General features: G+C 38.5%; 1 protein-coding gene across 1 annotated transcript in view; it reads right to left on the bottom strand.

The window, feature by feature from the left end:
* Positions 1-14202: 14202 nt before the first annotated feature.
* The window catches only part of Fhl5 (four and a half LIM domains 5), a 43157-nt gene continuing 30655 nt past the window's right edge, over positions 14203-26704 (bottom strand). The window contains exons 5-6 of the mRNA XM_075971296.1: positions 24320-24506; positions 14203-18136 (exon numbers count right to left, since the gene is read on the bottom strand). Coding sequence (XP_075827411.1) covers positions 17970-18136; positions 24320-24506 — 354 coding nt within the window. The 3' untranslated portion in view covers positions 14203-17969. The remainder of the gene's footprint in view (positions 18137-24319; positions 24507-26704) is intronic.

Below are 26704 nucleotides of genomic sequence, written 5' to 3'. Positions count from 1 at the left end.
GCAGAAAGACAAATATCATATGTACTCATTCATACATGGCTTTTAGCCATAAAGCAAAGAAAACCAGCCTACAATTTACAATACCAGAGAATCTAAACAACAATGAGGACCCTAATAGAGACATACATGAATCTAATCCACATAGAAAGTGAAAAAAGACAAGATCTCTTGAGTAAATTGGGAACATGGGGACATTGGGGGAGGGTTGAAGAGGAGGGGAGAGGAAGGGAGGGGAGTAGAGAAAAATGTAGAGCTCAATAAAATCAATGAAGAACAAGCAGACTATGCACACAGTGGGCTAGTGGTATTATGGCATCTCAAGCTGTATTAGTAACTCTGGCTGTGAAGTCCAGCAAAGTTACAGTCTCTTAGAATGTAAGGAAGTCTTTCGGCGTGCTCAGATATCTCAAGGCTGCAACATGTCAAGCATTCTCCCCTGGGCTTCATGGTTAATGGGGCAATGGCAATCTTGGAATCTCAGGAGGTCAGAATCCAAAAAGTGTAGAAGATGTCAAAAATGAGAAAAGCAACCCAAGCTGCCACTGGGCATGGATGACTTTCTAGAAGCATGCCTGGGAATGAGGAAACTAAAATAGAGAAGGCACATAAATAAGACTTCTGAAAGAAAGCCAGAAAATACGAGAGAAAGGCATGAGAATAAGATCTCTGAGGACCTGGGTTTTTCCCCCCTGGTTTTCCAATATTCACAGCTAAGTAGACTTTATGAATCCAAAAGGATGAATTATTATTTTTGACACTGACTTATGTATATGTGTTTGAAAGACCTCCTCTCATGGGAGGGTGTTTAGTTCTTCTGTGCATCCTTTTCCCATATTAGTTCTTACAAGCAATAACAAAATATGCAAAAGAACACAGAAAGTAATCAATCTGAAATGACAGCTCAGGTCTGGAGATGTCTCCTCCGTGCCCAGTAGAAATAGCTCTTTATGATAGCTCTCATTATTAGTGCTGCATCTAGGAAGAACAGAACATGCCTCAGAGAGACACTGTTTTCTAATTTCAGTTTTCCAAACAGGTAACTGAGTGATTCCATCTGTCTACAGAGTTGTAGGTGTGTGTGCATGTGTGTGTTTATGAATACTGAAGACTGAAATATATATATATATATATATATATATATGTATATATATATATATACATATATATATATATATATATATATATAATGAGAACTGTCTAACCTTCACTAAAATCAGTTACAAATAGCAGAATAAACCACAGTATTTGATCTCAGGATATGGCAATGACATTTCTTAAAATAACAAGAGATAAATTTGCTCAGCCACTGGAACATGACTCCTTTGTTGTGGTTCTTATTCCCATAAGCATATTTTGTAGCTACTATAAATAGAATAAGCATCACAGGAGAACCACTCTGCCTTTCTTACACCCATATATGTTTAGTCACCGCAAATGAACTATCTCTAAGGTTGTGTGTAAGAATGATAGAAGGCAATGGTGAGAAGATTGTAGCAAGTCTAGAGCCAGTCTTATCAAATCCTAGGCAAGTCAAGGGTACACAGTGAAATGATGTCTCAAAGAAACAAAAACAAAAACAACCCCCCAAAATGATATGATTATTTTTTAAAATTATTTTGAGTATATCTTCAATGTATATGCTATTTGACATTCAAGATAAAGCATTTTTTCCATATGTCACCATAAGGGCATCAGAGGAATTTTTAATAGGAAATGCATCTGTGATTCTCAAGCACACATCCTTTCAGGCAAAACGCTGCATGTGATCTGTGCTAATTGCACCAGGTATGATTGTGCCCAGCACTAGCTCTGCATGTAAACCATTTAATGCTTTTAATAATCACACCCTGTGCTGTTAGAATCACCTCAGCTAGCAGAGGAAGAATTTAAACCTCTGTTTAATAAAATTTCTATACCCTAAGAGTTGGCATAGGAAAATTAAAGCTACTAGTGGGGAGACTCTTTCTAGCAGTCATGTTTTGGGGCAAAACAACTAAGATATGAAGAAAATAGTTTGTCTCACTAGCTGTTTGTCAAAAAAGAGCTCTTATATGTAAGAAATTCTTCAGTCTAAAATGCTAGCAAGACACCACTGTTCTGCCTGACATTTGCAACCAGGCATTCACCTATGTCACCTGAACTCTTTAGAGTCTCCTGTTTTCTGAATGGATGTAGTCCTTAAAAACTGCAGGCTGAACACCTACAACTCTACTTAAAAGAGATACTTACTGTGACTATCTGTTAAAGAGCAGTTTTATAGCATCAGAAATGAATGATCACTTGCCAAAGAAACATGTTTGTGTTTAACTATCTGTATGAGTAGACTTTGAAGGTTTCAAGCCATGTGGATAATGTATGATCTAAATAGTATAAAGACTTATGGTGTTTATAGATGGAGTCACTTTCTGAATAAAAGTGTGCCTTGGCTACTTGCAGACAAAGGCTGCTCCACTCTTGCTAAAGGTCATCTACTCTAGACTGTGATTCTTACCTTTATGCATGGTTCCAAATCTCATAAAGAAAATTTTTGTAAACTTCCTATGACTTCTGTATTAGTTATTTTTGTATAGTTAACACTAAATACCTGACAAAAGAAACATAATTAAGGCAGGAAGTATTTGTTTTAGATCACAGTTCAGATGTTCTCAGCCCCTCCTGGCAGAGAAGGTACAGTAGTTAGATCAGATCAGTCAATGACGCTAACAGCTTGCAGCTTGGTCACATCTCAGTGGGCTTGGAAGCAAAAATCTCAGGCTGGAAGAAGTTTTTGGTTGGAAGGACCGAGAGATTGCTTTCCTAAATGCATTCCTTCCCAGTACTGCCACCTGCTCATGTTCAAACATAAGAGGCCATAGGGGATGTTTCCATCTGAAATAGGACAATCTCTCAGAAATGTTTCATTGTTGTTTACTCTCTAGAGGTGGGGGGACCTGGGAGAGTGAAGCCGATGACTGAGGTGGACTAAAGTTTCACCGATAGCTAATTTTATTCAGAGCATCAGACAATTTATACTCCGTGGGTTAAGAGGAGTCACATGAGTAAAGTGACTTCTTTACTCATGGACAATCACAGGGGCAAACTGCACATGATGGACATGCACCAAAAACATGTTTTTCCATAGGGGCAAATGAGCAAATAAAAGTAGCCAGTTGTAATGAATAATCTGATGTAAACTCACTCCTATTTACCACACCTAGGAGGAGCACAAAAACACATTCCAAAAACAATTCCAAGTCTTGAAGAAACTGAGGTCACAAGATATTTGTCTAATTTATTTGAGCTTTCTAACAAGCACTCAGAATTTTCATCACATGACTCCATTCTCAAAGTTCTTAACTTCTCCTTTGGTATATAGGGCTGTAACTTGACTTAGGACAGACTTGACTTCTGATGATAGGGTCGATATCTTCTTTTGCCCTTAAGATGGAGGTCTGCTGTCTTTCTGGTAACTTCCACCATCTCCTCAACTTCTACCATAATCATTAATGGCCCAGGGCTGGAGGAGCTGAAGAGGAACACACGGTGTTTCAGTGGGCCCATCTGCAATGACAGATGCATGGCCCTTCCCAGTTTTCTTCTGGAGAAGTAAAAGTAGGACAGGCTAATTGTCTTAGTCAGTGTTTCTATAGTTAGAACAAAAACACCATAACTAAAAAGCAAGTTGAAGAAAATAGGGTTCACTCAACTTACACTTCCACATTGCTGTTCATGACCAAAGGAAGTCAGGGAAGGAACTCAGGCAGGATTCTGGCGGCAGTTGTTGATACAGAGGCCATGGAGGATGCTATAAACTGGCTTGCTTCCCTAGACTTAATCAGCCAACTTTCTTATAGAACTAGGACCACTATCCCAGGGATGGCACAACCCACAGTAGGCTGGGCACTCCCTTATTGATCACTAAATGAGGAAAGGCCTTACAGCTGGATCTCATGGAGTCATTTCCTCAACTGAGGCTCCTTCTTCTCTAATGATTCTCGTTCGTGTCGAGTTGACACAAAACCAGCCAGTATGTTAATGCCCCAGTTTGCTTACTTTTTTCTGCAATAAAACCAGTAGGTTAGAGTGTACACAAGTATGAGTCTATTCCTGTAAATAATCCTACAATAGGAGAAGAATCTGAAGCTATATTTAAGAGTTTATGAATTAACGATTATAAATGAATCAAAACAGCCAGCTCCACCTGTTGGGCTGAGGAAAAGGAAGTATTAATAGATTGCTGACTATCTGGACTTTGATTTCACTCCAATGCTATTAGATGAGCCATCAATAAAATAAGTAGTTATCTGTGGGATGGACGAAGGTTGAACAATTTTTGTAATCACAAACTCAACTCATGTGAGAAAATCCCATAGGTTACCAGATAGATAATGATTTCTTATTCTTTCATAGTAATCTGCAAATGAAATTTGAAAATTCACAGTGTTCTGTAATGCTCTCAAAAACTGATTGTTAAGTGTAATATAATACATCAAGGATAAAATCCATATAATTGTTGACAATGCATTCCCCCCTTCCTCAATTTACTAATTGAGCAGAAAGAGTAAGGTAAGCAGTTAGTCTTTTCTGGCCCTCATAGACAATTTAGTGGGGAAAATAAATAAATTTAAGTGTAGTGAAGGATCCACACAAGAGACAAATGCCACATCAATGGCCAGCATGTCACAATAACCCTTCAGGAGCAGTAGTAGCACATGTACCATGGTGACAGCCAACAACCCTCTACTTGAATTTAAGACCTATTTGACAAGAGGGATTCCATGCCTGGTACTGGTATCTGCATAGGGCTAGTGAAATCAAATTAAAGGAGAATCTATATCCAATCATTTACTAAACCTGTAAATTCCTAACACCAATCTATATAAACCCTTGTCAGTATACCAACAGATAAGCATAGTCTTCTCCCCATCTAGAAAACTCTTTGCAATAGATGGAGACCACTACAGAAAACAACAATAAATCAGAATGCAGAGTTGAAGCACCAGTTCCAATGGACACATCTATGAAAGACTCCTGCACCTAAGACTCGGGAAATATTCCAGAAGAGGGGGCAGAAAGATAAGGGCCATGGGGTTCAGGAAATTTCCTGTGAGAGTGTGTCTCCTAGTAACATCAGAAGCTATACCCACAAATATGACTGACTGCCCACACGTGAGATGAACAAGGATGATACCATTAGACATGCCAAACTGCACAGAGAAAAGCCCATGAAGGCTCAACCTGACAAAGAACCGACAATGGAGAAAAACTGGGAATGGGAAGAGTTGCCTCCCCAGGGACAAGCACAGCAATTGGCTGTCCAGTGCCAAACAGTCAACCATGAAAGTAAACATGCAGGGAGCAGTATATGGACTGAACAGGTTATATTATATGCATGCAATAACAATTTGTTTAGAAAAAAGAGGCCATGAATTTGAAGTCGGGGGTGTATACGGAAGGGCTTGAAGGAAGGAGAGGAAAGGGAAAAATGCTGTAATTAATTTAAAATCTCAAAAATAGAAAATTAATTAGACATGCACCTATAAGCCTACATGTGAGCATGGCTATTTCTCCCCACATTATCCTCAAACAAGAGTGCCAAGGGAGGCCACCATCACTACTGCATATAGGAAACCACATGTTCAGACTGAAGAACGCAATGAGGAAGATTAGAGGTTGCTTGGATTCGGGCTTAGGTATTATGCACAAAGAGCATATTAGGAACCCCATTAGTCACTAGCCTCTTCATGAGCTTGGAAAGTGGGAGGGGTCTGTATATTTCAAGAAGAAGCTTACTCTGAGAGAAACCGCAATAAGACTATCTATATAGTCATTGGATTGTTCTCAGCCTATGTTGGTGTTCAGTGAAGCCCAAGTGAAACCTGGGGCAGTAGTTTCTCTGGGACACCCTTGCTCTTTTCTTTACTGGCGATATGTCTAGAGGTTAGTGTTGACCTTGCAGTAGAAAGAGGCTTACTAGAATATATAAACTGTCTTTTTAAATGGCAGGACCACACTGATATTAAACTTTACCATAAATGCCAGCAGTGCACCAAACCTTAGTCCCACAGAAATATTTCTAGTGCAAACTGAAGTTTTGTATGCTTCTAGTTTAGAGAGATGGCGTTTGTTGGCTGTGTCCTCATTTAAGCTGCCTGAGATACTGACATTGCAAACATGACATCTAAAGTTGGTTCACATTTGGCAGAATGGTCGATGGGAAAAATATCTGCATGCTACCATCCTAAACAAAGCATGGATACAGACGGCCTCTGTTTATCTCCAAATGTGCTAGATTCAATACCACTCACATTGATAAAAACATAAAAGAACCCAAGAAAGAAGTCAAAGTGTCATCTGTGAAAACTGACTCTCTGTTCTGCAGCTGTATGAGGAGTTTCCAGTTCAACCTTGCGAAGGTGACTGAGGGTCAGAGACAGCACGTGGGTTCTGTGAGAAAGTTTCAGAGGGAAGTTGCGCTGCCCAGTCATTTTGCTGGCAGGCCTGAATACTACACTGGCTGTTTCATTCTTTAGAAGAATCAACATTTATATACTACTGTTTAGTTAGGAACAAAGGTTCCTGTGAGGAGTGTACTGTTTTTATTTTATAAATGGTGAGCCAATTATTTCTTCACTTTTGTATCCATTGGTGACTAGTTTCAAGTTAGAAGAAATTTGTTGTTGATGACAATTGTTGATTAAACACTTGCCAGTGCTATATGTAGCATAAGGCTCGTGGAAGCTGTTTCTTGTAAGAACTCATAATCTTATGACAGGACAGTCATATCTCCATACTCTCTCTTGGAACTGGGAGGAGGAGGGAGGGACAGAGATGGAGAGTCAGAAGCAGAGCGGAGGTGGTGGGGATAAAGCAACACCTTCATAGCTCTTCTTAATTAAGTCAACCTTTCGTTAATTAGATGATATTTGGGGCTGCTAGGAAAGGGAAGGGCAATTCATACCAAGTGGACTTCAGGGACCTTTTTAAGCAATAGAAATGTCTTATATGTTAATTTTGTTTGTAACTACGTGAGGGAACATTTTTCAGCACTAAAAAAATAATTACCTATTTTGAAAGGATACATGGATTTTAACATATTTAAATTGTCGCTTGCTTTTAATTTATAAAGCAGACGAAGAAATAAAGTCTCAACTAACTGAACATTATACAAAGGAAATGAGCAAGAAGTTCACAGAATAGGAAGGCAAATAGCTCAGAAAATGTGCTGATGCTAGCCTCCTTTAAAAATGATGGATGTGAACTATGACACACCTTTCTAACCTATAAATTTGGAAAAACTATTGACAATAATAATTTTTATGTGGGAAACTTAACTTGTTGAAGTATAAATTGTCATCATCCTATTAAGGATGGATTGGCCACAGTTAAAACATTTGTAATGCATATACCTTTTTTTTAGTCATTATAATTTTGGGAGACTTATCCAGTAAAAATACTTGCATGTAAAATACATACATACACATAACATATAGAACTGGTTATAGGCCAGAAGTTGAAGTTAAGTTCATAATGCTGAAGATACAAAACTCTTTGGACACAGCATATGAAGGATTCAAGCTGGATCTCTCTTGAAAGCTTCCTGCCTAAGCACCAGCTTTCATAGTACTGGGAGATGCTATGCCAGCTGCCAAGGAAGGAAAGCAATCAATAGTCTTATCCAGCTGGTGTTTGTGAACAACAATCAACTCTGGCTGCTGGGTAACTAAATATCCTAACTGGTTGATCAATGCCCATTTCTCTGCTGTGTTGATTCGACCATTTTCTGTTGCTTTCTCTGTGTGTTCATGCATGCATATGTGTTGTGAATGTGTGTGTGTGTGTGTGCGCGCGCGTGTGAGTGTGTGAATTTTAGGTAGAAGCAGTAAAGAGGAGAATGGCACATTCTTAATTAGAATTAGTCTTAATTAGAATTTCTATTGCTATGATGAAACACCATGACCAAAGCAACTTGGGGAGGAACAGGTTTATTCTATTCGGCTTATGCTGCCCTATCACAATTCATCATCAGAGGAAGTCAAGATGGGAACTCAAGCAGGGCAGGAACCTGCAGGTGGGAGCGGATGCACAGGCCATGGAGGAGTGCTGCTTTCTGTTTCACTCCCTTTGCGTATCCTGCTTTCTTGTAGAACCCAGGACCACCAGCCCAGAGATACCAGTACTCTCCATGGGCTGACTCCTCCCCAAACAATCCCTTCTAAAGAAAATGCCTTACAGCTAGATCTTTTGGAGGCATTTTCTCAGTTGAGCTTCCCTCCTTTCAGATAACTCTAGTTTGTGTCAAGCTAACCTAAAACTGGCCAGAACACACACATCCTATCATTCTGTCTTTGCCTTCTATAATTTCTCACTTCACTTTCTATCTCAGAAAGTTCACATATACTAAACACATGCCAGATTTCACTTACATGTTTTAATGTGCTCAATTAATCCGTCTAAGAATGCTCTGAGTAAAGGGTTATTAATGTCATGCCCATTTTGTGGATGAGGTAAATAAAGCTGAATGAGGTATTAAGCTTTACAAAATCACCACCACTGGTGAGAGGCAAAACTAAGATTTAAATGTAGGTAGGTCTGTCGGATACATCTATGCTCTTGCTGTTCTTGCTTGACGGACTGAGAGCGTGATATAGATGTTTGATGGGAGCAAGGGTAGCCACCACTTCTCCAGAAACGTGATGGGCAAAGAGGTGAGCTTAGAGTAATAAATGTCTATACTGTGGTTGCTTAAGAACTCATATCCCCATTCGAGCACCACATGCTTTACAGACAGAAGAGCAGCGCTGCTACTCAGTGGGCACAATAAACTCAAGATATGCAATTACAACTCAGAGACTGTGGGTAGAATAATGAACATTTTTCTGCTCTGAGGAATTCTGTGTTCTCAAAAGCACATACATGAAACATGACACCATTCAAATTAACTTGATTTAGCCTTGTTATAAACTACATGCATTTCACTATAGCATGTTTACTCCATAAAACATAATTTTATGCATCAGTTAAAAATAAGAATAAAATAAAATAATACAATTGTGGTGATATATTTTGGGGAACCTTTATGATGAGATGCATCATTGAGTCAAGTGTGTAAACCCCACCACCTCTTTTCACTTCAGGAAATTGAACATGAGAGAAATGGGCAAAATTGTGGAAGTTTTGTTTTGGTAAAAGGGTTATGGTTGCGCCTCTAAGAAAGATTAGTAGTAGGATTACCTGGATAAAGAAGGAGAACAGGAAGATGATAAGCTAGGGAGGCCATGCTTACATAACCGAGTTCCCAGTACAGTTTTACCAAGTTCTTATTTAAGGGAGGTCTAGAATGGGGGCAGCATTCACATTCATGACACTTAACAGTAATAAACACAGGCTTTGGTGCCACCTAAAACATTAGCACCGTGTTAGTCTACTGCTGTTTGTGGTTGAGGGCTGGAGGTTGAATCCAGTAGAGTAGATGCCTAGCTTGAATGAAGTTGTGGGGTTCAACTTTAGCACCAGAAAAAGAAGAAAAAAGAAAGGAAAATTCCATATTAAGTCCAAATACAAGCCGCTTCATTGAGCTGGGCATGAAAGCCAGTCCTCATGAGAGTTCAGAGGATCAAGACAGATGTTGACCATGACCTGAGGTTTTCCGTTTGAGTCTTTTCAGGACCAGGATGGATAGTGCCTATGGTCCTTTCTCGTGGATTCGCAGGTATTTTGCAAGGCGAAACTGCGCATCACAACACATTATTGGTAGGCTCATACTTAATATTTATTCCCGTGAAAACCCTCTGATATATTCCCTAGCTTAAAAATAGTGGTTTGCTTTAAAATGACATTCGTGGAAGGGCAGCATTGCTAGGGGGAGAGTGAAGAGCTATTTGCCTGTCGCTGGGGTTTAGAACCCTGCCTGTGCTGATCCAGTCCGTGACCTCCCTCTGGGCAGTAACAATTTTCTGCCATCTAGTGGATAGTTCAGAGAATGAACCGTGGCTTTACTGAATCCCTCTCCGGCTGGAAGGAAAGGATTTGTGTGAGTAAAACAATTTTCTCATTAACTGAAATACAAATGAGTTTTCACAATAAAAATGCAATTATTTTTATTAATGTTTAATGCGTTTTATTACTTCTCTTAATTACAGATACATAAATCAAGACACCCATTTCTGAATATTAGTGAGCTGTGTGATATAGGCAAATGTGTTTCTATTTAAATTTTAATTTTTTTCTTTTCCGCCTAGGGAGTAATAATGTCCAGACAGAACAGCCTTCTTCGCCTTGACCTTCTGACTTAAAATGCTGACTTTTCTTTAACTCAGCTGTGGGGACATAGAGAATGAATACAGCTCCTTTCTGTTTCAGCTTCTCTTTCTGCTAATGACAGTGTAAACCTTTTAGGTTTACTGGAAAGACTTTAGCACAAAACACTTAGTGTTCAATATTATTGTTCCTACCAATGTTATTTAATGTGTGTTAACTTCTGCTACTTGTGAAAAGGATGTTTAGAAGTGGCCTTTCCTGTGATGGGAGCCAGTTTACATACATGTATATAACAACAGTTAGTGGGGGAAAAAAAGAGGCCATGAATCTGAAAGAGAGCAAGGGAGAATAGATGGGAGGTTTTGGTGTGAGGAAAGAGAAGGGGAAAATGATGTAACTACATTATAATCTCAATATATAAAATTAAGAATTAAAAGCAAAACAAAACAATGAAAATGCAGCCAGCAGCAGAGCATGATAACCCGAGGATGCAGAGGTGGCAACACCTCGGTGCTCACACACACTCTCCAGTTGACTTAAGGTCTGCTCAAGAAGGAAAACGGTGCCTGGTACTGGAAACCTAGCCAACTACCCAACGCTGGTCAAGTCATGGATACTGGAAAAATTACAACTAAAACAGCACAATCAGTAACTATTCTAGATAGTTCTCTTTATTCTTTATATGATGGTGATAGAACAGGCAAAGATTCCATTCTCAAGAATGTGCATTCCAGTGTGGAAAATGCAAAGGGGATGGAGTTTGGAAGTGAGATAATGGAGATAAAGAACCAGCAAGATTTGTCTACAATCAAATATGAATTAAGAAGAACACTCAGCTCAGGAGGTTTGAAGCAAATGATGAACCCAAGACAAACTTACCTGTGCCTTCATGCCTGTGTTTGTATCGGGTATACATGGAGGGGAAGTTAAGTGATGATTTCATATATGAAAGATAGTTAGCAGAGAACTTGAAGGGTTACTCCCCCTCACAGTCACAACTTCAAAGCTATTATTTGGCTTTTACATTTGAGAATCAGAGTAGTTAGTTGTTAGATTGGATATTCTCCCTACAAAGTGGCAACAGCTTTATCTTGGCAGCTGGAAATGCCTGTTACAAGGGAGAAAAGACTTTCTGAAAAAACCTAGGACTAAAAGTGGAAAGTACCCATATGTAGCGTGTTTCCTTTCTTGCAGTGTTGAGACTTTGGATTTGGGTTTCTCAGCCTCGAGGTTCCTTGCTGAATTCACCGTAGAAACATTTGGCAGCAGAAGTGCTGAGAAGGTAATGGCTTTCTAAAGTAATGAGCCATTTACTTTCTGGAATTTCCCAGGCAAAGTAATTATGAATAATTTGAATGTCTGGCCCACAAGCCTTACTGCATCTTCAGAACAGTAAGATGGGAGCCTGGAGGTGTAGGAGCAGGTAAAACTTACAGAGGAACGAGAGGAAGGTCCTATCAGTGAATCCTGTTCCGTATGACAATCAAATTTAAGATGTTCAAGTCTGCAAACCCACCAGTGGGTTAAAAACCATTGTGTGTGCTTTGGGGGAATCAGTAAATACATGTTGCAATCTGTTCTGGTTTGCTTTGCATTTCTGTGAGAAAGACCATGATCAATAGAATCTTGGAGAGAAAAGGATTTATTTTAGCTTATACTTCCAGGTAAGAGTTAATAACTGAGGGAAATGAGGGCAGAAACCCAAGCAGGAACTGACACAGAAAGTGGAGGAAGGCCAGTTGACACAGAATTCACAGAGGAATACTGCTTGCTGACTTGCTCTCTGGTTCTCTCTTCGCTAGCTTTCCTATGTAGTCCAGGCCCATACGCTAATCACTGGTGCTGCCCACAGTGGACTGGGTCCTCTCAATTCAATGACTAACCAAGGCTGCATTCGGATCTGCTTGAGGCAATTCTTCAATAAACATTTCCTCTTTTCAGGTGACTTTAGGTTGTGTCAAACTGACAATAAAAGATAACCAGGCTGTGGTTTGAGGTAAGTAGGGACAATTATAGTTCCAGTTATCTATAATCACATGATGTGACAGTTCTTGATTTGGGATGGTCTGGTTTAATCTAAAAGCTGTCTATATGTAATAAACCTTGAGGTCCTCTAGACATCTCCAGGTACCCCTGTGAATGCTGTTTGGAAAGAACATCCAAAGACACATGGTCAGAAACACGAAAATGAAAGGTTCTAAGCAATTATTTGAATTTGTAAGAATTAATTTGCCATTTAGCTGCTTTTCACATGAGCATCTCCATATAACATGATTGACATGGAAGGCTGAAAATACCCATTAATCATGGATATAACCCGCAGTATATCTATAGTTCCTCCACAGCTACAAGTAAATTGTGTCCTCACTGGGTGTCAACCAAGTGTCCGACGTTTACACAAGTGCTAATCTTATGAAATACTAATACACAGATGATCCAGCACTCAGCAGGGGCAGGGAAACAGAAACGGGGAATAGTGACTTAGAGAAGAGATTCCAGGGAACAGCTGAGATGTTGTGGGCTTAACTGGGATATTTAAGGAAGGAAAATGGAGACAGGTATTTTTTTTAAAGCTTTATTGACATAGTTTATATACCATAGAGTTTACTCACTTTAAGTGTACAAAGAAATTATTTTTACTAGTTTTGAAAAATAATGCAATCATCACCATGAACCAGTTTTTGTTCTACATTCATCTTTCCTTATATTTATTGTACATGGTACCACATGAGGACAGTTTCATATAAGTACGTATTGTATGTTGAGCATATTTAGCTCTACACTCACATAAATCAGTTTAAGAACATTAATTTTTAAAATTGTATGTATGTGGGTGTTTTGCCTATGGGTATTTCTGTACCATGTGCCCATGGAAGCCAGAGAGGGTATTGGATTCAATAGAACTGGAGTTACAGACAGTTGTGAGCTACCCTGTGAGTGCTGGGAATTGAACCTGAGTTCTCTGAAAGTGTAGCCAGTGCTCCGAGCACTGAGCCATTTCTCCAACTCCCACAAATCAGTTTTAAAAGGTTTTCTTCTCCGTCAACAAAGATCATTCATGTCCATTTATAGTGAAGGGACAAGGAGAGAGAAGGAGAAGATGTTGGCATCAAGGATGCCATCAGAAGAAAAGATTTGGAGGACTAGAGGTCAACAATAACACCTCAAAGAAGTATGGAAAGAGATCAGTGTATCTGGTGGTGGTATCTGTGGGATTTCCATGGAAAGGAAAGAGAGATATTAAAATGTAGATGTTGATCCTAAAATTTTATTAACTTTTTGTTTATGTAATTTGGTTCCTTTGAATTTCATGCAATTATGGTAGATTTTTACTATCCTAATAAGGAAAACAGTGTTCATTGAAGTTCAAGTTTAGCTTACATTTTTAAGAATACCACTTTTTAAACCACTACTCTCTCCTTTTCCTCTTACTCACCCTTTGTCCACACTCCTTCATTCATTCTCTGTCCAAGACCTTAGGGTGAAGTTGCCATGGGCTTCTAATGACTGAACCAACTCTTCAGCCCCCACACATTTCTTGATGGTGACACTATATGATGTGTTCCTGGTATGTTAATGAGATCTAAAGGTTCAGTGTTCTTTGGGGGGAAAGTTCAGGATGAAGGCAGTGTTCCTAGCTCCCATAATACCCACTGATAGATTGACTCTAGTTGAAGAAACAATAATTGAAGACACAAGACTTAAGCTTTAACTTTCATATATACATATAAATAACATGACTTTTCTCCCTTTTTCTTTCTTTCTCTCTCTTTCCTTCCTTTCTTCTCTTTCTTTTCTTTTTCTTTCTTTATTACTTCCTCCCTTCTTACTTCTTTCCTCCCTTCTTCTTTCTTTCTTTTCTTTCTTTCTTTCTTTCCTTCCTTCTTTCTTTCTTTCTTTCTTTCTTTCTCTCTCTCTCCTTCCTTCCTTCCTTCCTTCCTTCCTTCCTTCCTTCCTTCCTTCCTTCCTTCCTTCCTTTTATTGGTTCTGTGTGGAATTCACATCATACATTCCAGTGCACTTATCTCCCTGCCCCTCTGGGCTCACAATCAACATGACCTTTCAAAGTCATTATATCAGAGAAAAACTTTAAATATCTGATTAGAGGCATTTTTCCCAAATATTTATTTGTTCAATTACTAAACAAATTTATTTTCTAGAGTAATTATAGAGTGAAAGTGTGGATTTGAAAAAGTAATGCTTTACAAAAACTTTAATTTTAACAAAATAGATAAGAGCCTAAAACTAGCAACAGTTTTAATATCTCCTTTGACTCAGAAAAAATTAGCAAAAGAGTCTGAGCTATGGCAGGAAAATCTAAAGTGAACTCTTCTGGTCTCAGGAAGAGTAATTAGATTTTTTTTGATTTACTAGTATTCTAAATCTGACTACTGTAAGAAAGAGTCAGGTAGCACATAGTTTATTTAGCAGTAGAGGCATCCCATTCAGATCAATACTTAGCTAGGGTATTTTTCTATCTGTGCCTTGAGATGATACCCAAAATAGTAATTTATATATTGTAAAAATGATAAGGCAAGAAGCATGAAATAGAAGTAGAAATTCTAAAGAAATTATTCTATATCTGTTGTGTTTACAGCTATATCAAAAATCCCCAGAACCCACTTCAAGAATATCTACCATGTGAAGTATATGTTTATTCAATACAAGAAACTTCTGAAAACCACCATTTGTAAAACAAAAATCTGTGTTATGGCAGCTGCAGATATGAAATATCCATTAAAGCATTGGAGAATAATTTATTTGCTCAGTTAAATATAACCATATCATAGTGTAACATTCATTTTTAAATTTAACACATGAACTATGTCAACATGTCAAGTACTTTACAAAATACTTTTACACTTACATTGAAAAGTGATATTACCAACATCAAAAATGATTTGAGGCTGATTTTCCACGTTGGTATTCTGTAATGGTTTTTGGTGAAGGTCACTTGTGCTCAGAGGCACACATTTTTCACCGTGCCTGACCTCTTCTACTGCAATGTACAATGTGATGTTCCTAAAGTCATAATGACTGAGCTGTGAACCATGATTTGTGATATGATCATATCTTAGTTTTCTACTGGTGCTAATTTATCTCAGTCAAAGATTTTAATGGTTTTGTTAATTAAAACTCGAGCCCTTGGGCATCCTACCCATCTTCCTTAACAGAAGAAAATTCTGTTTTATCAACTTCAACCCCAAATATAGCAATGTTGAGTATCTTGATTTGTTGACATGTACACTCACTTCATCAGCCAACACAGCCCTAAGTTTGAACTTCCGCTTGTTCTCTCCCTTTCACCAATCACCATGCACACAAGGAACAGTGGGAAACACCTGGTGAACTCCTGTGCACTCTGGTCCTATCCCACACAGTATACATGTAGATATAAGCGTCCTTGAACACTGTCATAGCCGTTTCCTGTCTGTGCTAGCTAAGAACACTGGCAACTTCCATGACCTATTATATATACATCTGTACTTTTTATCCTGACAGTTCATTTTCCCCTTCCTCTGACTTTTGCTTGTAGCAATCTCATTTCTCCCTGCTCTATATAGCACAGCCTCTCTGCAACTTCCAAGCCATCTGGTGAAAGGCTTGCTTCTAACTACTTCCCTGCCCATGCAGATGTCACCCTGCATCATGAATGCCCACTGCTTACTGAGGCAGTCCATCTCATTTTTTTAATAAGCCAGTAAAGATAATTTTCCATTTATAAATCAAATAAATCATCCATGTGTTTTCCACAGTTGTCTTTGTGTGTGTCATTGGCAAGAAGTCTTTCTTAATCGTTTTTCATATGAATGCTGTATCTTCAGTGGTGCTTGCCTTATGCATTGCGGACGGGTCTTTGCAGTGAGACTGTCATATTTTTAAACCCAGATCTTCCCTCCCACCACCTCAAAGTCCCAGAAGCATGACTTTTAACTCTAGGCAACGCACATTAGATAAATATTTGGTTACTAAGCAATACAAAAATTGGTAACTATTTCTATATATTTATGAACTATAACTAAGAAAGGATAATAAAATGCTTATCTGGCAAATGATTTTATGTATTTAATTGCTAAGATTAAGTGCAAAGGGTAGGGATGTATCCCCATGGTAGAGTTCTTGCACAGTATGTGTAAGGTCCTGGGTTTGAACTTCAGTACCATAAAAAGTTTAAATGCAACCCTTACCCTATTCTTTCCCATGTACCATTACAAACACATGATCTACTTAATTGTTTAATCATGGAATATCATGTGCTACATGATTTTCTGTAATTGGTTAACAGAGACAATACCATATCTTGTATATCTATTTAAATTTTGAAGAATTTAGATTTTTACAGTTGTGAGTGAATTATTTTCTAGATCACAAAATAATCAGTATGCTTAATTTTACCTATGCAATTTCATTTAATGATGATCGATTGGTGCTTGAAACAAGGGTTGTTTATATCATGGCAGAATTTCCACTAAAACTTTCTTGCTGACAGAATAAATGTTGATTTCTGGATTGACTGCTTAGGGTTTGGAAGTCCTGGTCACACACAGACTGCAGCTCTGGGGTTGGTTGGCTTCAGGACAGGGGGTGATTCAATCATGAAAGAACTAAGGAGGGCTTTTCTGCCTCCCACTTTCTTATATTGTGTTTGTTTGCAGGTTCTGAGTTATCAACAGTGAAGTATTATTTATAAGTTATTACTTTTACTAGGTTGCTTTTTAGTCCACTTTTATGTTTGACCATTAGTTATTAGTTTTCAAAGGCAAAATGTATAAGGCTTAGAAATAATTATGCATTCTATTATACCTTAGCTATCTGGATGAAACTCATGTTCTAACATTGAACTGCTTCCCTAACATTCATTTTCATGAGTGAAAATCTAATAATTCATTTACTTTAATGGTTTGCCTTTGGGATCAACAATTATTTTGATTAAATTCATTTAAAAGAATAGATGAAATCTGTAAACATTTGGAAAATCTATGTGGGCTTTGGAAATATAACTAATCTAAAACGTATTTGAATCTGTAATCTAAATCTAATGAAAATGCATGCTTGGCTCTGCTCAGATAGGGATGAAGGCCTTTGTATCTAAATATAAAGGTACCATAGTTGTCCAATTTCATTGACTAAGGGGCAGCTGAGGGTGGAAGCCTTGTGTACAAGAAAACTCCGCAGCTTTGTTTCTCAGCTCTTATTCAGTACTTGCGAAACAAAGAATGATTCTAAAATAATAAGGTTGTTGAGTGTGATGATTACTAATTGATTTTTCATAAATCTTGTTCTTCCACTATTCATATTCAGTCTAACGTGCCATGTATAAGCAGCTAGTTTAAAAGGCAAACATTTGTCTCTTGTCTACTTCTCAACTGGATCTTGTTTTCCTTCTGTAGTTTTGAAAAACGTCCTTCATCAGCAGTATTCACAATTACTAAATATAGGCCATATACTAAATAAATGTAGAGGTATTATCCCATGTTCTAACAGCAGAGTGCACTATTTTGCAAGGAGATAGAGCTTTGTGGCTTAGTAATTCATTTTCTTATTAGACTGTGTTTTGTGTGTTTCTTATTATAGAGTTCAATTATAAAGTATACTAGCCTTTTCCTGCTATGTAACCTGTACTAAACTGCTTTCTAAAATACAAACAAAGAGTATTACTGCCACTGAGTTCCCCTTTTAGTGAGAGCAAAGGCAAAGTGGGTTTCAGGTCAGGGAGAGACCATCTCTTCCTACACGTCAGACGCATCTGCCCCGGAGGCACACTTGCGGCAGAAGATCTCTGCGTTCTGAGTCAAGAATCCTTCGCCCACCAAGGAGACGGAGCACTTCCCACAGTTGAAGCACTCACTGTGCCACTGGCGGTCTTGAAAGCAGATGAACTTGGCACCTCTGAGACCTGGAAGGGAATTGGAGGCAAAAAGTAATCCATTCTTTTCAATGAACAGATTGAGAAGTCCGCTAGAAACTATTGAATAGAGTGGTTAGCAAGACAATGTGGACACATTTAACTCCATAGGGTGTGGCTCTCTGGCCTCATATCCAGCTAAGAACTTCAGCCATATAAGATTCCTGGCTCAATTCTGCTGTAATCTAAGGAAGTAAAATAAATCTTGATATGTCTTGTTTTCTTTTAATTGTTTCGGGGCAGAGGCAGATGAAAACTACAGGAGTCAGGAAACCAGTGTGCAGTGGGAAGGTAGAAGCCCACAATATGCAAACATGAATGCATTTTGCCCTACTCTTCCTGTGAGCAAGTTTTCTTAGCTGCAAATTGAAAACATAATAAAAGAAATGTATATTTCTGAGCATGGGGCTTGATGTTTTAGTGACTTCAATTTTCCTTTTCCCTTATTTCTCCATGCTTCATGTTACTTGGAGGAAATCCTATTCGGGGAGATTTGAGACACAATTTTCCAAAGACCAAGTTGAGAATTTCTTCCAGATTTTCATAGAGCTCTTCTCCAGTAACAAGTTTAGTGCCTGGCTCTGCAGCAGCTTCAGTTCAGAGTTCTAGTGTAAACAGAGGAATCTCTTCACTCTAGATACCTGCTCGCCTTACTCAAAGATAAATTCCAAGAAGGCCTTCAGCCCTCATCACTTTAATTTTGTCTTTACTTAGCTAAGTTACTTCTTAAAGCACTCACTAAAGCACTGATCCCTGTCTGTCTAATACAGTTTCAGCTCGACAAAGAATGCTGAATAGTCATAGGAAAAAGAAAAGTTCCAGAAGCTGAGAAGTGATCGATGTTATAGGTTGGCTCCATTCATTGCATTTGACAAATGGACAAGGAGTGTTCATGTTATGGGTTACTGGTGCCTTGCTTATCACCGCTGGAGTGAAGAAAGTATTTCCTGTGCTGACCCCACACGCACTGCCCAATTCTCTCATGAGATAAAGAATCTCAAGGTGTGACTATGAATCTATTTCAGGTTAGTTCTCTGAAAGTGATAATGGACTTTTAGCTAAGGTCTTTTTATTTAAAATGTTTATATATGTGTCTATCGGTGCACATGTATGTACAGGTGCCTTAGTATGTCAGACAAGGTGTCAGAACCACTGGGGCTGAATTTACAAGTGGGTGTGAGTTATGCAGTGTGGGTGCTGGGATCTGAACTCTGGTCCTCATGATTGAGCAGTAAGTTCTCTTAACCACTGAGCCATCTTTCTGTCTTTATACAGAGTTTGGCTCATAAAGAAACCAAGATCTTACCTCAATTTTCTTTATTAAACATATCGTTTATGTATCCATGATAATGTAATTATTATCTTACAATGAGAGTAAACTAGTCCTGTCTGGTTTTATGTCAACTTGACTCAAACTAGAGTTTTCCGAGAGGAAAGAACCTCAAATGAGAAAATGGCTCCACAAAGACAAGCTGTAGGCAAGACTGTAGGACATTTTCTTACTTAGTGACTTGTGAGTGAGGTCCATACCTATTACAGGTATAACCATCCCTGGGCTGGTGGTCCTGAGTTCTATTAGAAAGCAGACTGAGCAAGCCATGAGAAGCAAGCCAGTAAGCAGCACCCATCCATGGACTTTGCATCAGCTCTTTCCTCCAGGTTCTTTCCGTTCTAGAGTTCCTGTCCTGACTTCCTTCAATGATGAACCGTGATATGGAAGCATAATTTAAATAAACCTTTTCCTCCATAATTTGCTTTTATTCATGGTGTTTTATTACAGAAATAGAAACACTAAGATATATACCACTTAATTATCTTCTTAAGTTTTAGTAGCTTTAAGAATAAGGTTTTATATGTACATAAATAATCTTTCTCAGTAAAACTAACTATTGAATGGATAGGACTTTGATGCTTATGAGTTATTCTCAATTTAATTAGCAAGCCACAGACAAGTGGCAAATGTAAAAGTAAATATATAGTTTAACACAGAAGAAAAACGAAAGCATATAGCAATAGGACAGTAAGGTCTAGTTCAACCCTTGAGGTTTTTATAATTTTTTTTCAGATTTGGTTGTGTTTCCTTATTTAGGTCAACAGAGTCATTTACAGTCTTTTAGGAAACTGATCTGCTGCTGGGTATGGTAGTATACATCCTTTATCCCAACTACTTGAGAGGCAGAGGCAGTTAGGTCTATTTGAGTCCAAGGCAAGCCTAGTCTACATATTGAGTTCCAGGCTAGCCAGGGCTCAAAAAGAATAAAAGAAGAAGAAAGCAAACTGATCTTTGACACCAACTTCATCTAGCTTCATTTGTACCTGAAAAGTCAGTAAAAAGGTAGTTTATTGAGTTTTGAAGTTTGCCACTCTTCAGACTAAGCCCGAATGTGTATATATAGCCCTCCTCTAACCTTCATAGAGTAGATAGTAGCATCATCTTCAATTTGTAGACAAATATCTACCAAGGAACAGAGAAGTCCAGCCTCTCATCTAAGGTCACCAACTGGCAAGATCTGACTCAAACTCTGCAGTCTGGCTTCCCAGTCCGTGCTGCTAACCTCACTAAATTAACTTTATCTCTGTGAAGAACATAACTGGGAACCTTAGTGCTCCCATTTGTATAAAGTTTAGAGCTTGAAACTCCATTTTCACTAGATAAAAAGAAATGAAGGGAAGGCAATCCTTTCCCAGTCATTTTGTAGATATGGCAAGAGCAGGCCTCCAGGGAGCTGTATTTGCCCATAGTCACAAAGCGGCTAGCAGTACAGGCAGAACCAAGGTCTGTTAATACCAGGTTAAGAGCACTTTTTGCTAGGTCAAGCTACTTCATCTAGCTCAGATAGTTCAAGAGGTAGTGAACACCTTAAAAAGGGAGAGATAAATGTTGTTATACATTCTAAGTATTACACTCACAAATAAGTGTGGCTTCCATCTCTTATAGCAAATGGAGGCCATTGCAGAAAACCACACCTGGACAAGATGTGGAGATCAGCCTAGCCTCAACAGTTACATGTACAACATAGGTCCTGCACTTTAAATCTCAGGGCAAGTCTTTGAAAAGGGGATGGAAAGATTGTAAAGGGTAGAGGACTGTGAAGTGGCTGAGATTGTGTCTCCTAGAAATAGCTGCATTAACAAGACCTGGAGGGATAAAAGATCTCTCTGGTTCCAATGTCTAGACAAAGCAACACAAGTAACTAATGACTACCGAGAAAGGGAGAATTAGCCTTTCCCAGGGATTTCTACCCTAATTGGTTATACAGTACAAAGTAGTCATCTCTGAAAACATATCAAAAAAACAATAAAAACAGACTCAGTAGACTATACTTATTATATATTTTTGCATGTGTGTGCATGTTGCAACAATAATCAAAGGAAAAGAGAGTATCCAATTGAGAATGAGGAGGAAAATGGGAGGAGTCTGAGAAGGAGAAATGGGAAGGGATGAAGGGAGGAAAGTAAAGGGAAGAAGTGACATAATTATATTTAATTAAAAATAAAACTGAAAAAAGAAAATCATAGTTATGTCTGTTAGTTCAAATAAAGTCAATTCATTGTAATAGTATCAGCAAATTACATTAAACCATCTCTAGGTAGAGTTAGTTAACATAGGATACTATACTAAAAGCATCCTAATAGAAACAGCTTCTCTTAAAACATTGATTTTTAATTGTATATATTTGCAGTACGTAACATGATGTCATGGTATATGCAAACACTGTGGAATACCTAAGTCTATCTAGTTAACATGAATTACTTCAGATATATCTTTTAAAATTCAGCATTTTATAGATTTTCAATGATGTAATGCATTATCACCTGCTGTAGTCACCACAATGTACAGTAAGTTTCCTGAACTTGAACTTCCCTGTAAGAAAGCATAGTTCCTAAGACGGTTAAGTGCTTGCATGAATTCACAACTTCTGAAGATATACACAGAGCATTCCGAGGATTCCCTATTGTGTTAACCCAGACAGTTCATTTTAAAGAAGCCTTACTTTAGGGCTTTACATATATTTAAGAAATATAAGAGTGATCTAGCAGTTTTTGCAGGCATTTCAGTCGCAAGACAATCCTTAGAAATTCCTTTAGATTGACTCCTCTCACATAAACACTGTCAATTTAGATTAACCTGGGGTCTGGTCTTTTATGTTTTTGTGTAAAACTGTTGGTTTCTGTCTATACTGAACGAAGCTTCGTGCAGTTGGCTGATGAAACATTTACTAGAAATACCATTTAGGCACATGGGTCTGTGATGGACCAGAATTGAACACCATTAAGGTCAGGGCTTGCGTAGCCTCCATGCAATCCCTGCTAGCTGTTAGAATTCTTTAAGCACTGTAAAAATATTTTACATTATTTAACCTCTTAGTTTCCTCATCAGAGGACCACTCTTTCTAGCCCAGGTCAAATGAAATTAGAGCAGACTGTGCTGGGAGAATTTACTAAGCAGGTTCTGGAGTCTGATGCGTTTAAACTTCCAAACGTCCCATGTCCTAACTAAAGGCGATGGGACTGGTAGCTGCCTCCCTTTGCAGGAGCTGCCAGATGAACAGAAGATAGGAGAGCAGAGTGGTTAGAAACACATGCTGAGAAGCCCAACAGTCTGGAACTGTTAACATGGAACCTTGTAAGCCAAAAAGGTAACATAGTTGAATGACAGAGAAAGAGGGTGTGTTAGGAACAGAGAAGACCTGGCTGCTACAATAGGGTGGTCACCGTGCTGCTTGGGAGAATGACTTGGGAATGTGAAGGCAGTCAGACCATCTGTCACCAGCTCTCAATGTGCTTTTAGTTGTAACAATGGTTTTTATATTAGTCTCCTCCCTAACCCTGTAAATTAAATATTGGCCAAGCAAAACCTGTCTGCTAGCCAAACACAGCCTATGGACCAGTGTAAATCTGAAAAATATAGTGCCCCCTGGGTAGACAAACAGGATTGTGCTTAAATAATAAATAACAAATAAGGAGGGCCACTTCCTCCCTTTTTAAGTAGGAAGAAAGCCTTCAAGTTTAGCTTAGCAGAGAAAATGTTTTCCTTCATTAGAAAATTCATGTAAATTCAACATACACACTCACACGAGAGAGAGAGACAGAGACAGAGAGAGAAATAGGTGAGATCAGAAGAGGAAGGGGAAGAAAGGGAATAACCTTTAATTTGATGTTACACAAACTGAGCTAAAAAATGACATATGAACTAAGAATACTGAGGACAGAAATGGAAATACATCTCTGTCACATTATTAATGACAATAAGTTGCCTGGAAGAACAGTTTCTGGGTTTTCCAAGTCTCATGCTGGCTTAAGCATCTTTACCACAGGATTAATGCTTTAGAGACAGTTCTGAGGAAAACACAATATGCTCCTCCAACCCTGCGAGAAGCTGCTTAGCAAGGATGGATTTGTCACCTATGTTATTTTTCAAACCATGTCTCATGCACTTTATTCTTTAGTTGAATACTATATTGTTTTCTTTCATAATCAAGTTGCTGCCGGTAAATACAGAGAAGGCAGTAATATGTTTGTTTAAAGCATCTTAAAAAAGAAATGAAATTAATTCCTGTTCAATGTTACTCAAATTACAGCTTTGGCTATTTTATACAATAGTTTAATTAAAACCTTTTGTGTTTTAAATCCATTTGACTTTTGTTGGAAATAAGTAGGATTCTGATTCTGTAATAGTCCTCTGCCCTCTCAATTCTTGAGTCTCAAATTGGGCCTCCATACCAGGGCCTTCTCTGACCTTTTAGCTTACCCATTTTCTTTCCTTGGACTATGACTGTCATTAGAAACCATACCATTCAGTTAATTAATTACTTTTTTTTTGGTTTTTTCAAGACAGGGTTTCTCTGTAGCTTTGGTATCTGTCCTGGAACTAGCTCTTGTAGACCAGGCTGGCATCAAACCCCCAGAGATCCGCCTGCCCCTGCCTCCTGAGTGCTGGGATTAAATTAATTACTTTTTAAAATGTACAAACACCCAAATTGTATCCTGTCATTTCCTTGAGGTGCCCATGTAAAATTTAAATTCATAAATGAGTATCTATTTGTGTTTATACCAAAAGGAAATGTAGTAGATAAAAATATGTTTTTATTTGCATTTCCTAAATTAACTAGGTAGCATTTTACATAGTTCTAACCGGATCATGGAAGAACCATGATGAGCCAAAGCACTTACCAGTGATGGGTTTGGTGCAGGCTGCACACTTTTTTGCATAAAGATGGTTGTAGCAATCCAAGCAGAATGGGAAATCATCCCTGGACATAAACGCCTCCTCACAAAGCTCTTTCCTGCAGCCGCTGCACAGAAAGCACTCTTTATGCCATAACTGGTCACGGAAGGTTATCCCACCGGAAGTTATCACCTGTCAAGGCATTAGCAGAAGGCAATGAGTGGGTACCCGTGCAATTCAGACATTCTCATGATGCTTCTCCATGCTGACACTTGTGCTCTGAACTCTCTAGTACCTTGCATTAGGGTGCTTGTTCCCTTGAAAACCTCTTTAAGTTTTGGAAAACAATATGAGAAACAAAATATTACAAGGATTATACAGAACCTCAAAAATAAGAATAAGTCCAACTTTCTTAAAGAATGTATCAGAATAGAGGTAGAAACCTCTTGGACCTGGGAAGATCATGAAGGAAGCAGGAGTTTGGTTGACTTCACCGTTCTGTAATTCTTCTTATTTCCAACTCCCAAGATCTTTTGTTAAGGTTACCATAACTCTACACATTTATAACAATATCTGACATTGAAGAATTCCAGAAAACATGAGAAAATGGAACAGAAGTCACAGTACTTTTTCTTGAAAGGTCACTGCAAGTCTGAGAGACTCAGTTGTGGATATCCTGGATGGAACTGATGAGCAAGCACCATCACTGGGAGCAAAGACTCACTTTTTACCCCATCCCCAGTACTGGATTAGGAATGATCATTTCTGGATATTCTCAACAGCGCTACATGGTATAGACTCGGTCCTTCTGTAGATGGACAACCCTTAAGTGACGGATGACAGGGTCACTCACTCCCCTCACTGAGGAATTGCACTGAACTTGCACGTACTGTACCATCTATGTGCTCAGCCATGTGGGAGAGACATTCTAGTACCGTACTTTGAACAAAAAAAGGCCTTGAATCTAATGGGTGAGTTTTTCACTTCAGGTCTCAAATGGTGTACAGAGTTCAGATTCCTGCATGAACATAAAAGCTGGGCATGAAGTCATGAATCAGTATGGTGTATTGAGGCTCGGATGCTTATTTGTTCTTTATAATGCTGGCATAGTGCTGGGGTTTTGAACCCAGGACCCTATGCGTTCCAGGAAGATATTTTATCACTTAACCCATAATACATTCTTTTAAAAATCAATTTATTCCTCATGTTCTTTGAAAGGTGGAAATGTCTTTTTTGAGAATCAGGTTGATAGATACTGGTTAAGTATTCCAGTGTGGCTGCTTTACAATCATCTGTTTCTTCAAATCCATGCATGTTGACTTCATACAGCTGTGGAGGACACTGGAATATGTTCATGTCTGTCTCTTAAAAAGACCAAGGAATGTGATGATGAAGATGGCTGCACCAGATCTGTATCAATTTTACTAGATTTTTAAAAATGTAAGCATACTTTAAGCTAGCTTTCGTTGCTGTCAAACATAGACATACTGTTTGTTTATTATATGGGTCTTTGAAAAAATATTCTAAACACACTTTAACCTTATATCAAGTTTCTCAGAAAGTAAAGATAATTGATAGAAGTCAAATTTTCTAGAATGAAAAAAAGCCTACTATACTGTTCTGCATAAGTAAATGAGGAGCACAGCAGTATACTGTACTGTATACTGTATTGTCTGCATAAGGAAATGAGAAGCACAGCAGTATACTGTACTGTATACTGTATTGTCTGCATAAGGAAATGAGGAGCACAGCAGTATGTGGCAAGAAAAGCAATTTAAAATGCTTCCCACTGACTTCAAACGGCTGACAGCAGGCACAGGCGAAATCATGCTTCCTTTGATTAGTTTGGTCAAATGATTTGTAGGCAGTGCTTAGAAGATTTGAAACTTGAAAAATGGATTCCCAGCAAAATAATATATCCCAGAGCTCTGGAATATTTGGGAAAAATGTTTGCTGGTGATTATATTCCTTTTGAAGAAACAGATAGCAAAGATGAAGTCTAATATTTAAGCCTTGGTTGACCGTTGACTTAGAACACGTTTCTTCTCTGGTGTGTGTGTGTGTGTGTGTGTGTGTGTGTGTGTGTGTGTGTGTGTGTTTGTCTGTATGTGTGTGTGTGTCTTTGTATGTGTGTGTGTTTGTCTCTGTGTACATGTGTGTGTGTGAGTGTGCATGTCTATCTGTACATCTCTGTAGAGGCTAGACGCTGACATTAAATATCCTTGTCGAGCACTTCCCACCTTTCTTTTTGACAAAGGCTTTCTCACTGAACTTTGAGTTCTCCATTTCATCTAACCTGGCTCTACAGCATGGACTCCCCACATAGTGGTATCTCCTTAGCCTGACAGTGAGGATTGTGGACACAGTAGAGAGCAGTTAAAGAGCTTGAG

The sequence above is a fragment of the Microtus pennsylvanicus genome, chromosome 5 (genome assembly GCF_037038515.1).
Source record: "Microtus pennsylvanicus isolate mMicPen1 chromosome 5, mMicPen1.hap1, whole genome shotgun sequence".
Taxonomy (NCBI): Eukaryota; Metazoa; Chordata; class Mammalia; order Rodentia; family Cricetidae; genus Microtus; species Microtus pennsylvanicus.
The sequence above is the reverse complement of the archived record's forward strand: the minus strand, read 5'-3'. Positions and strand labels throughout refer to the sequence as shown.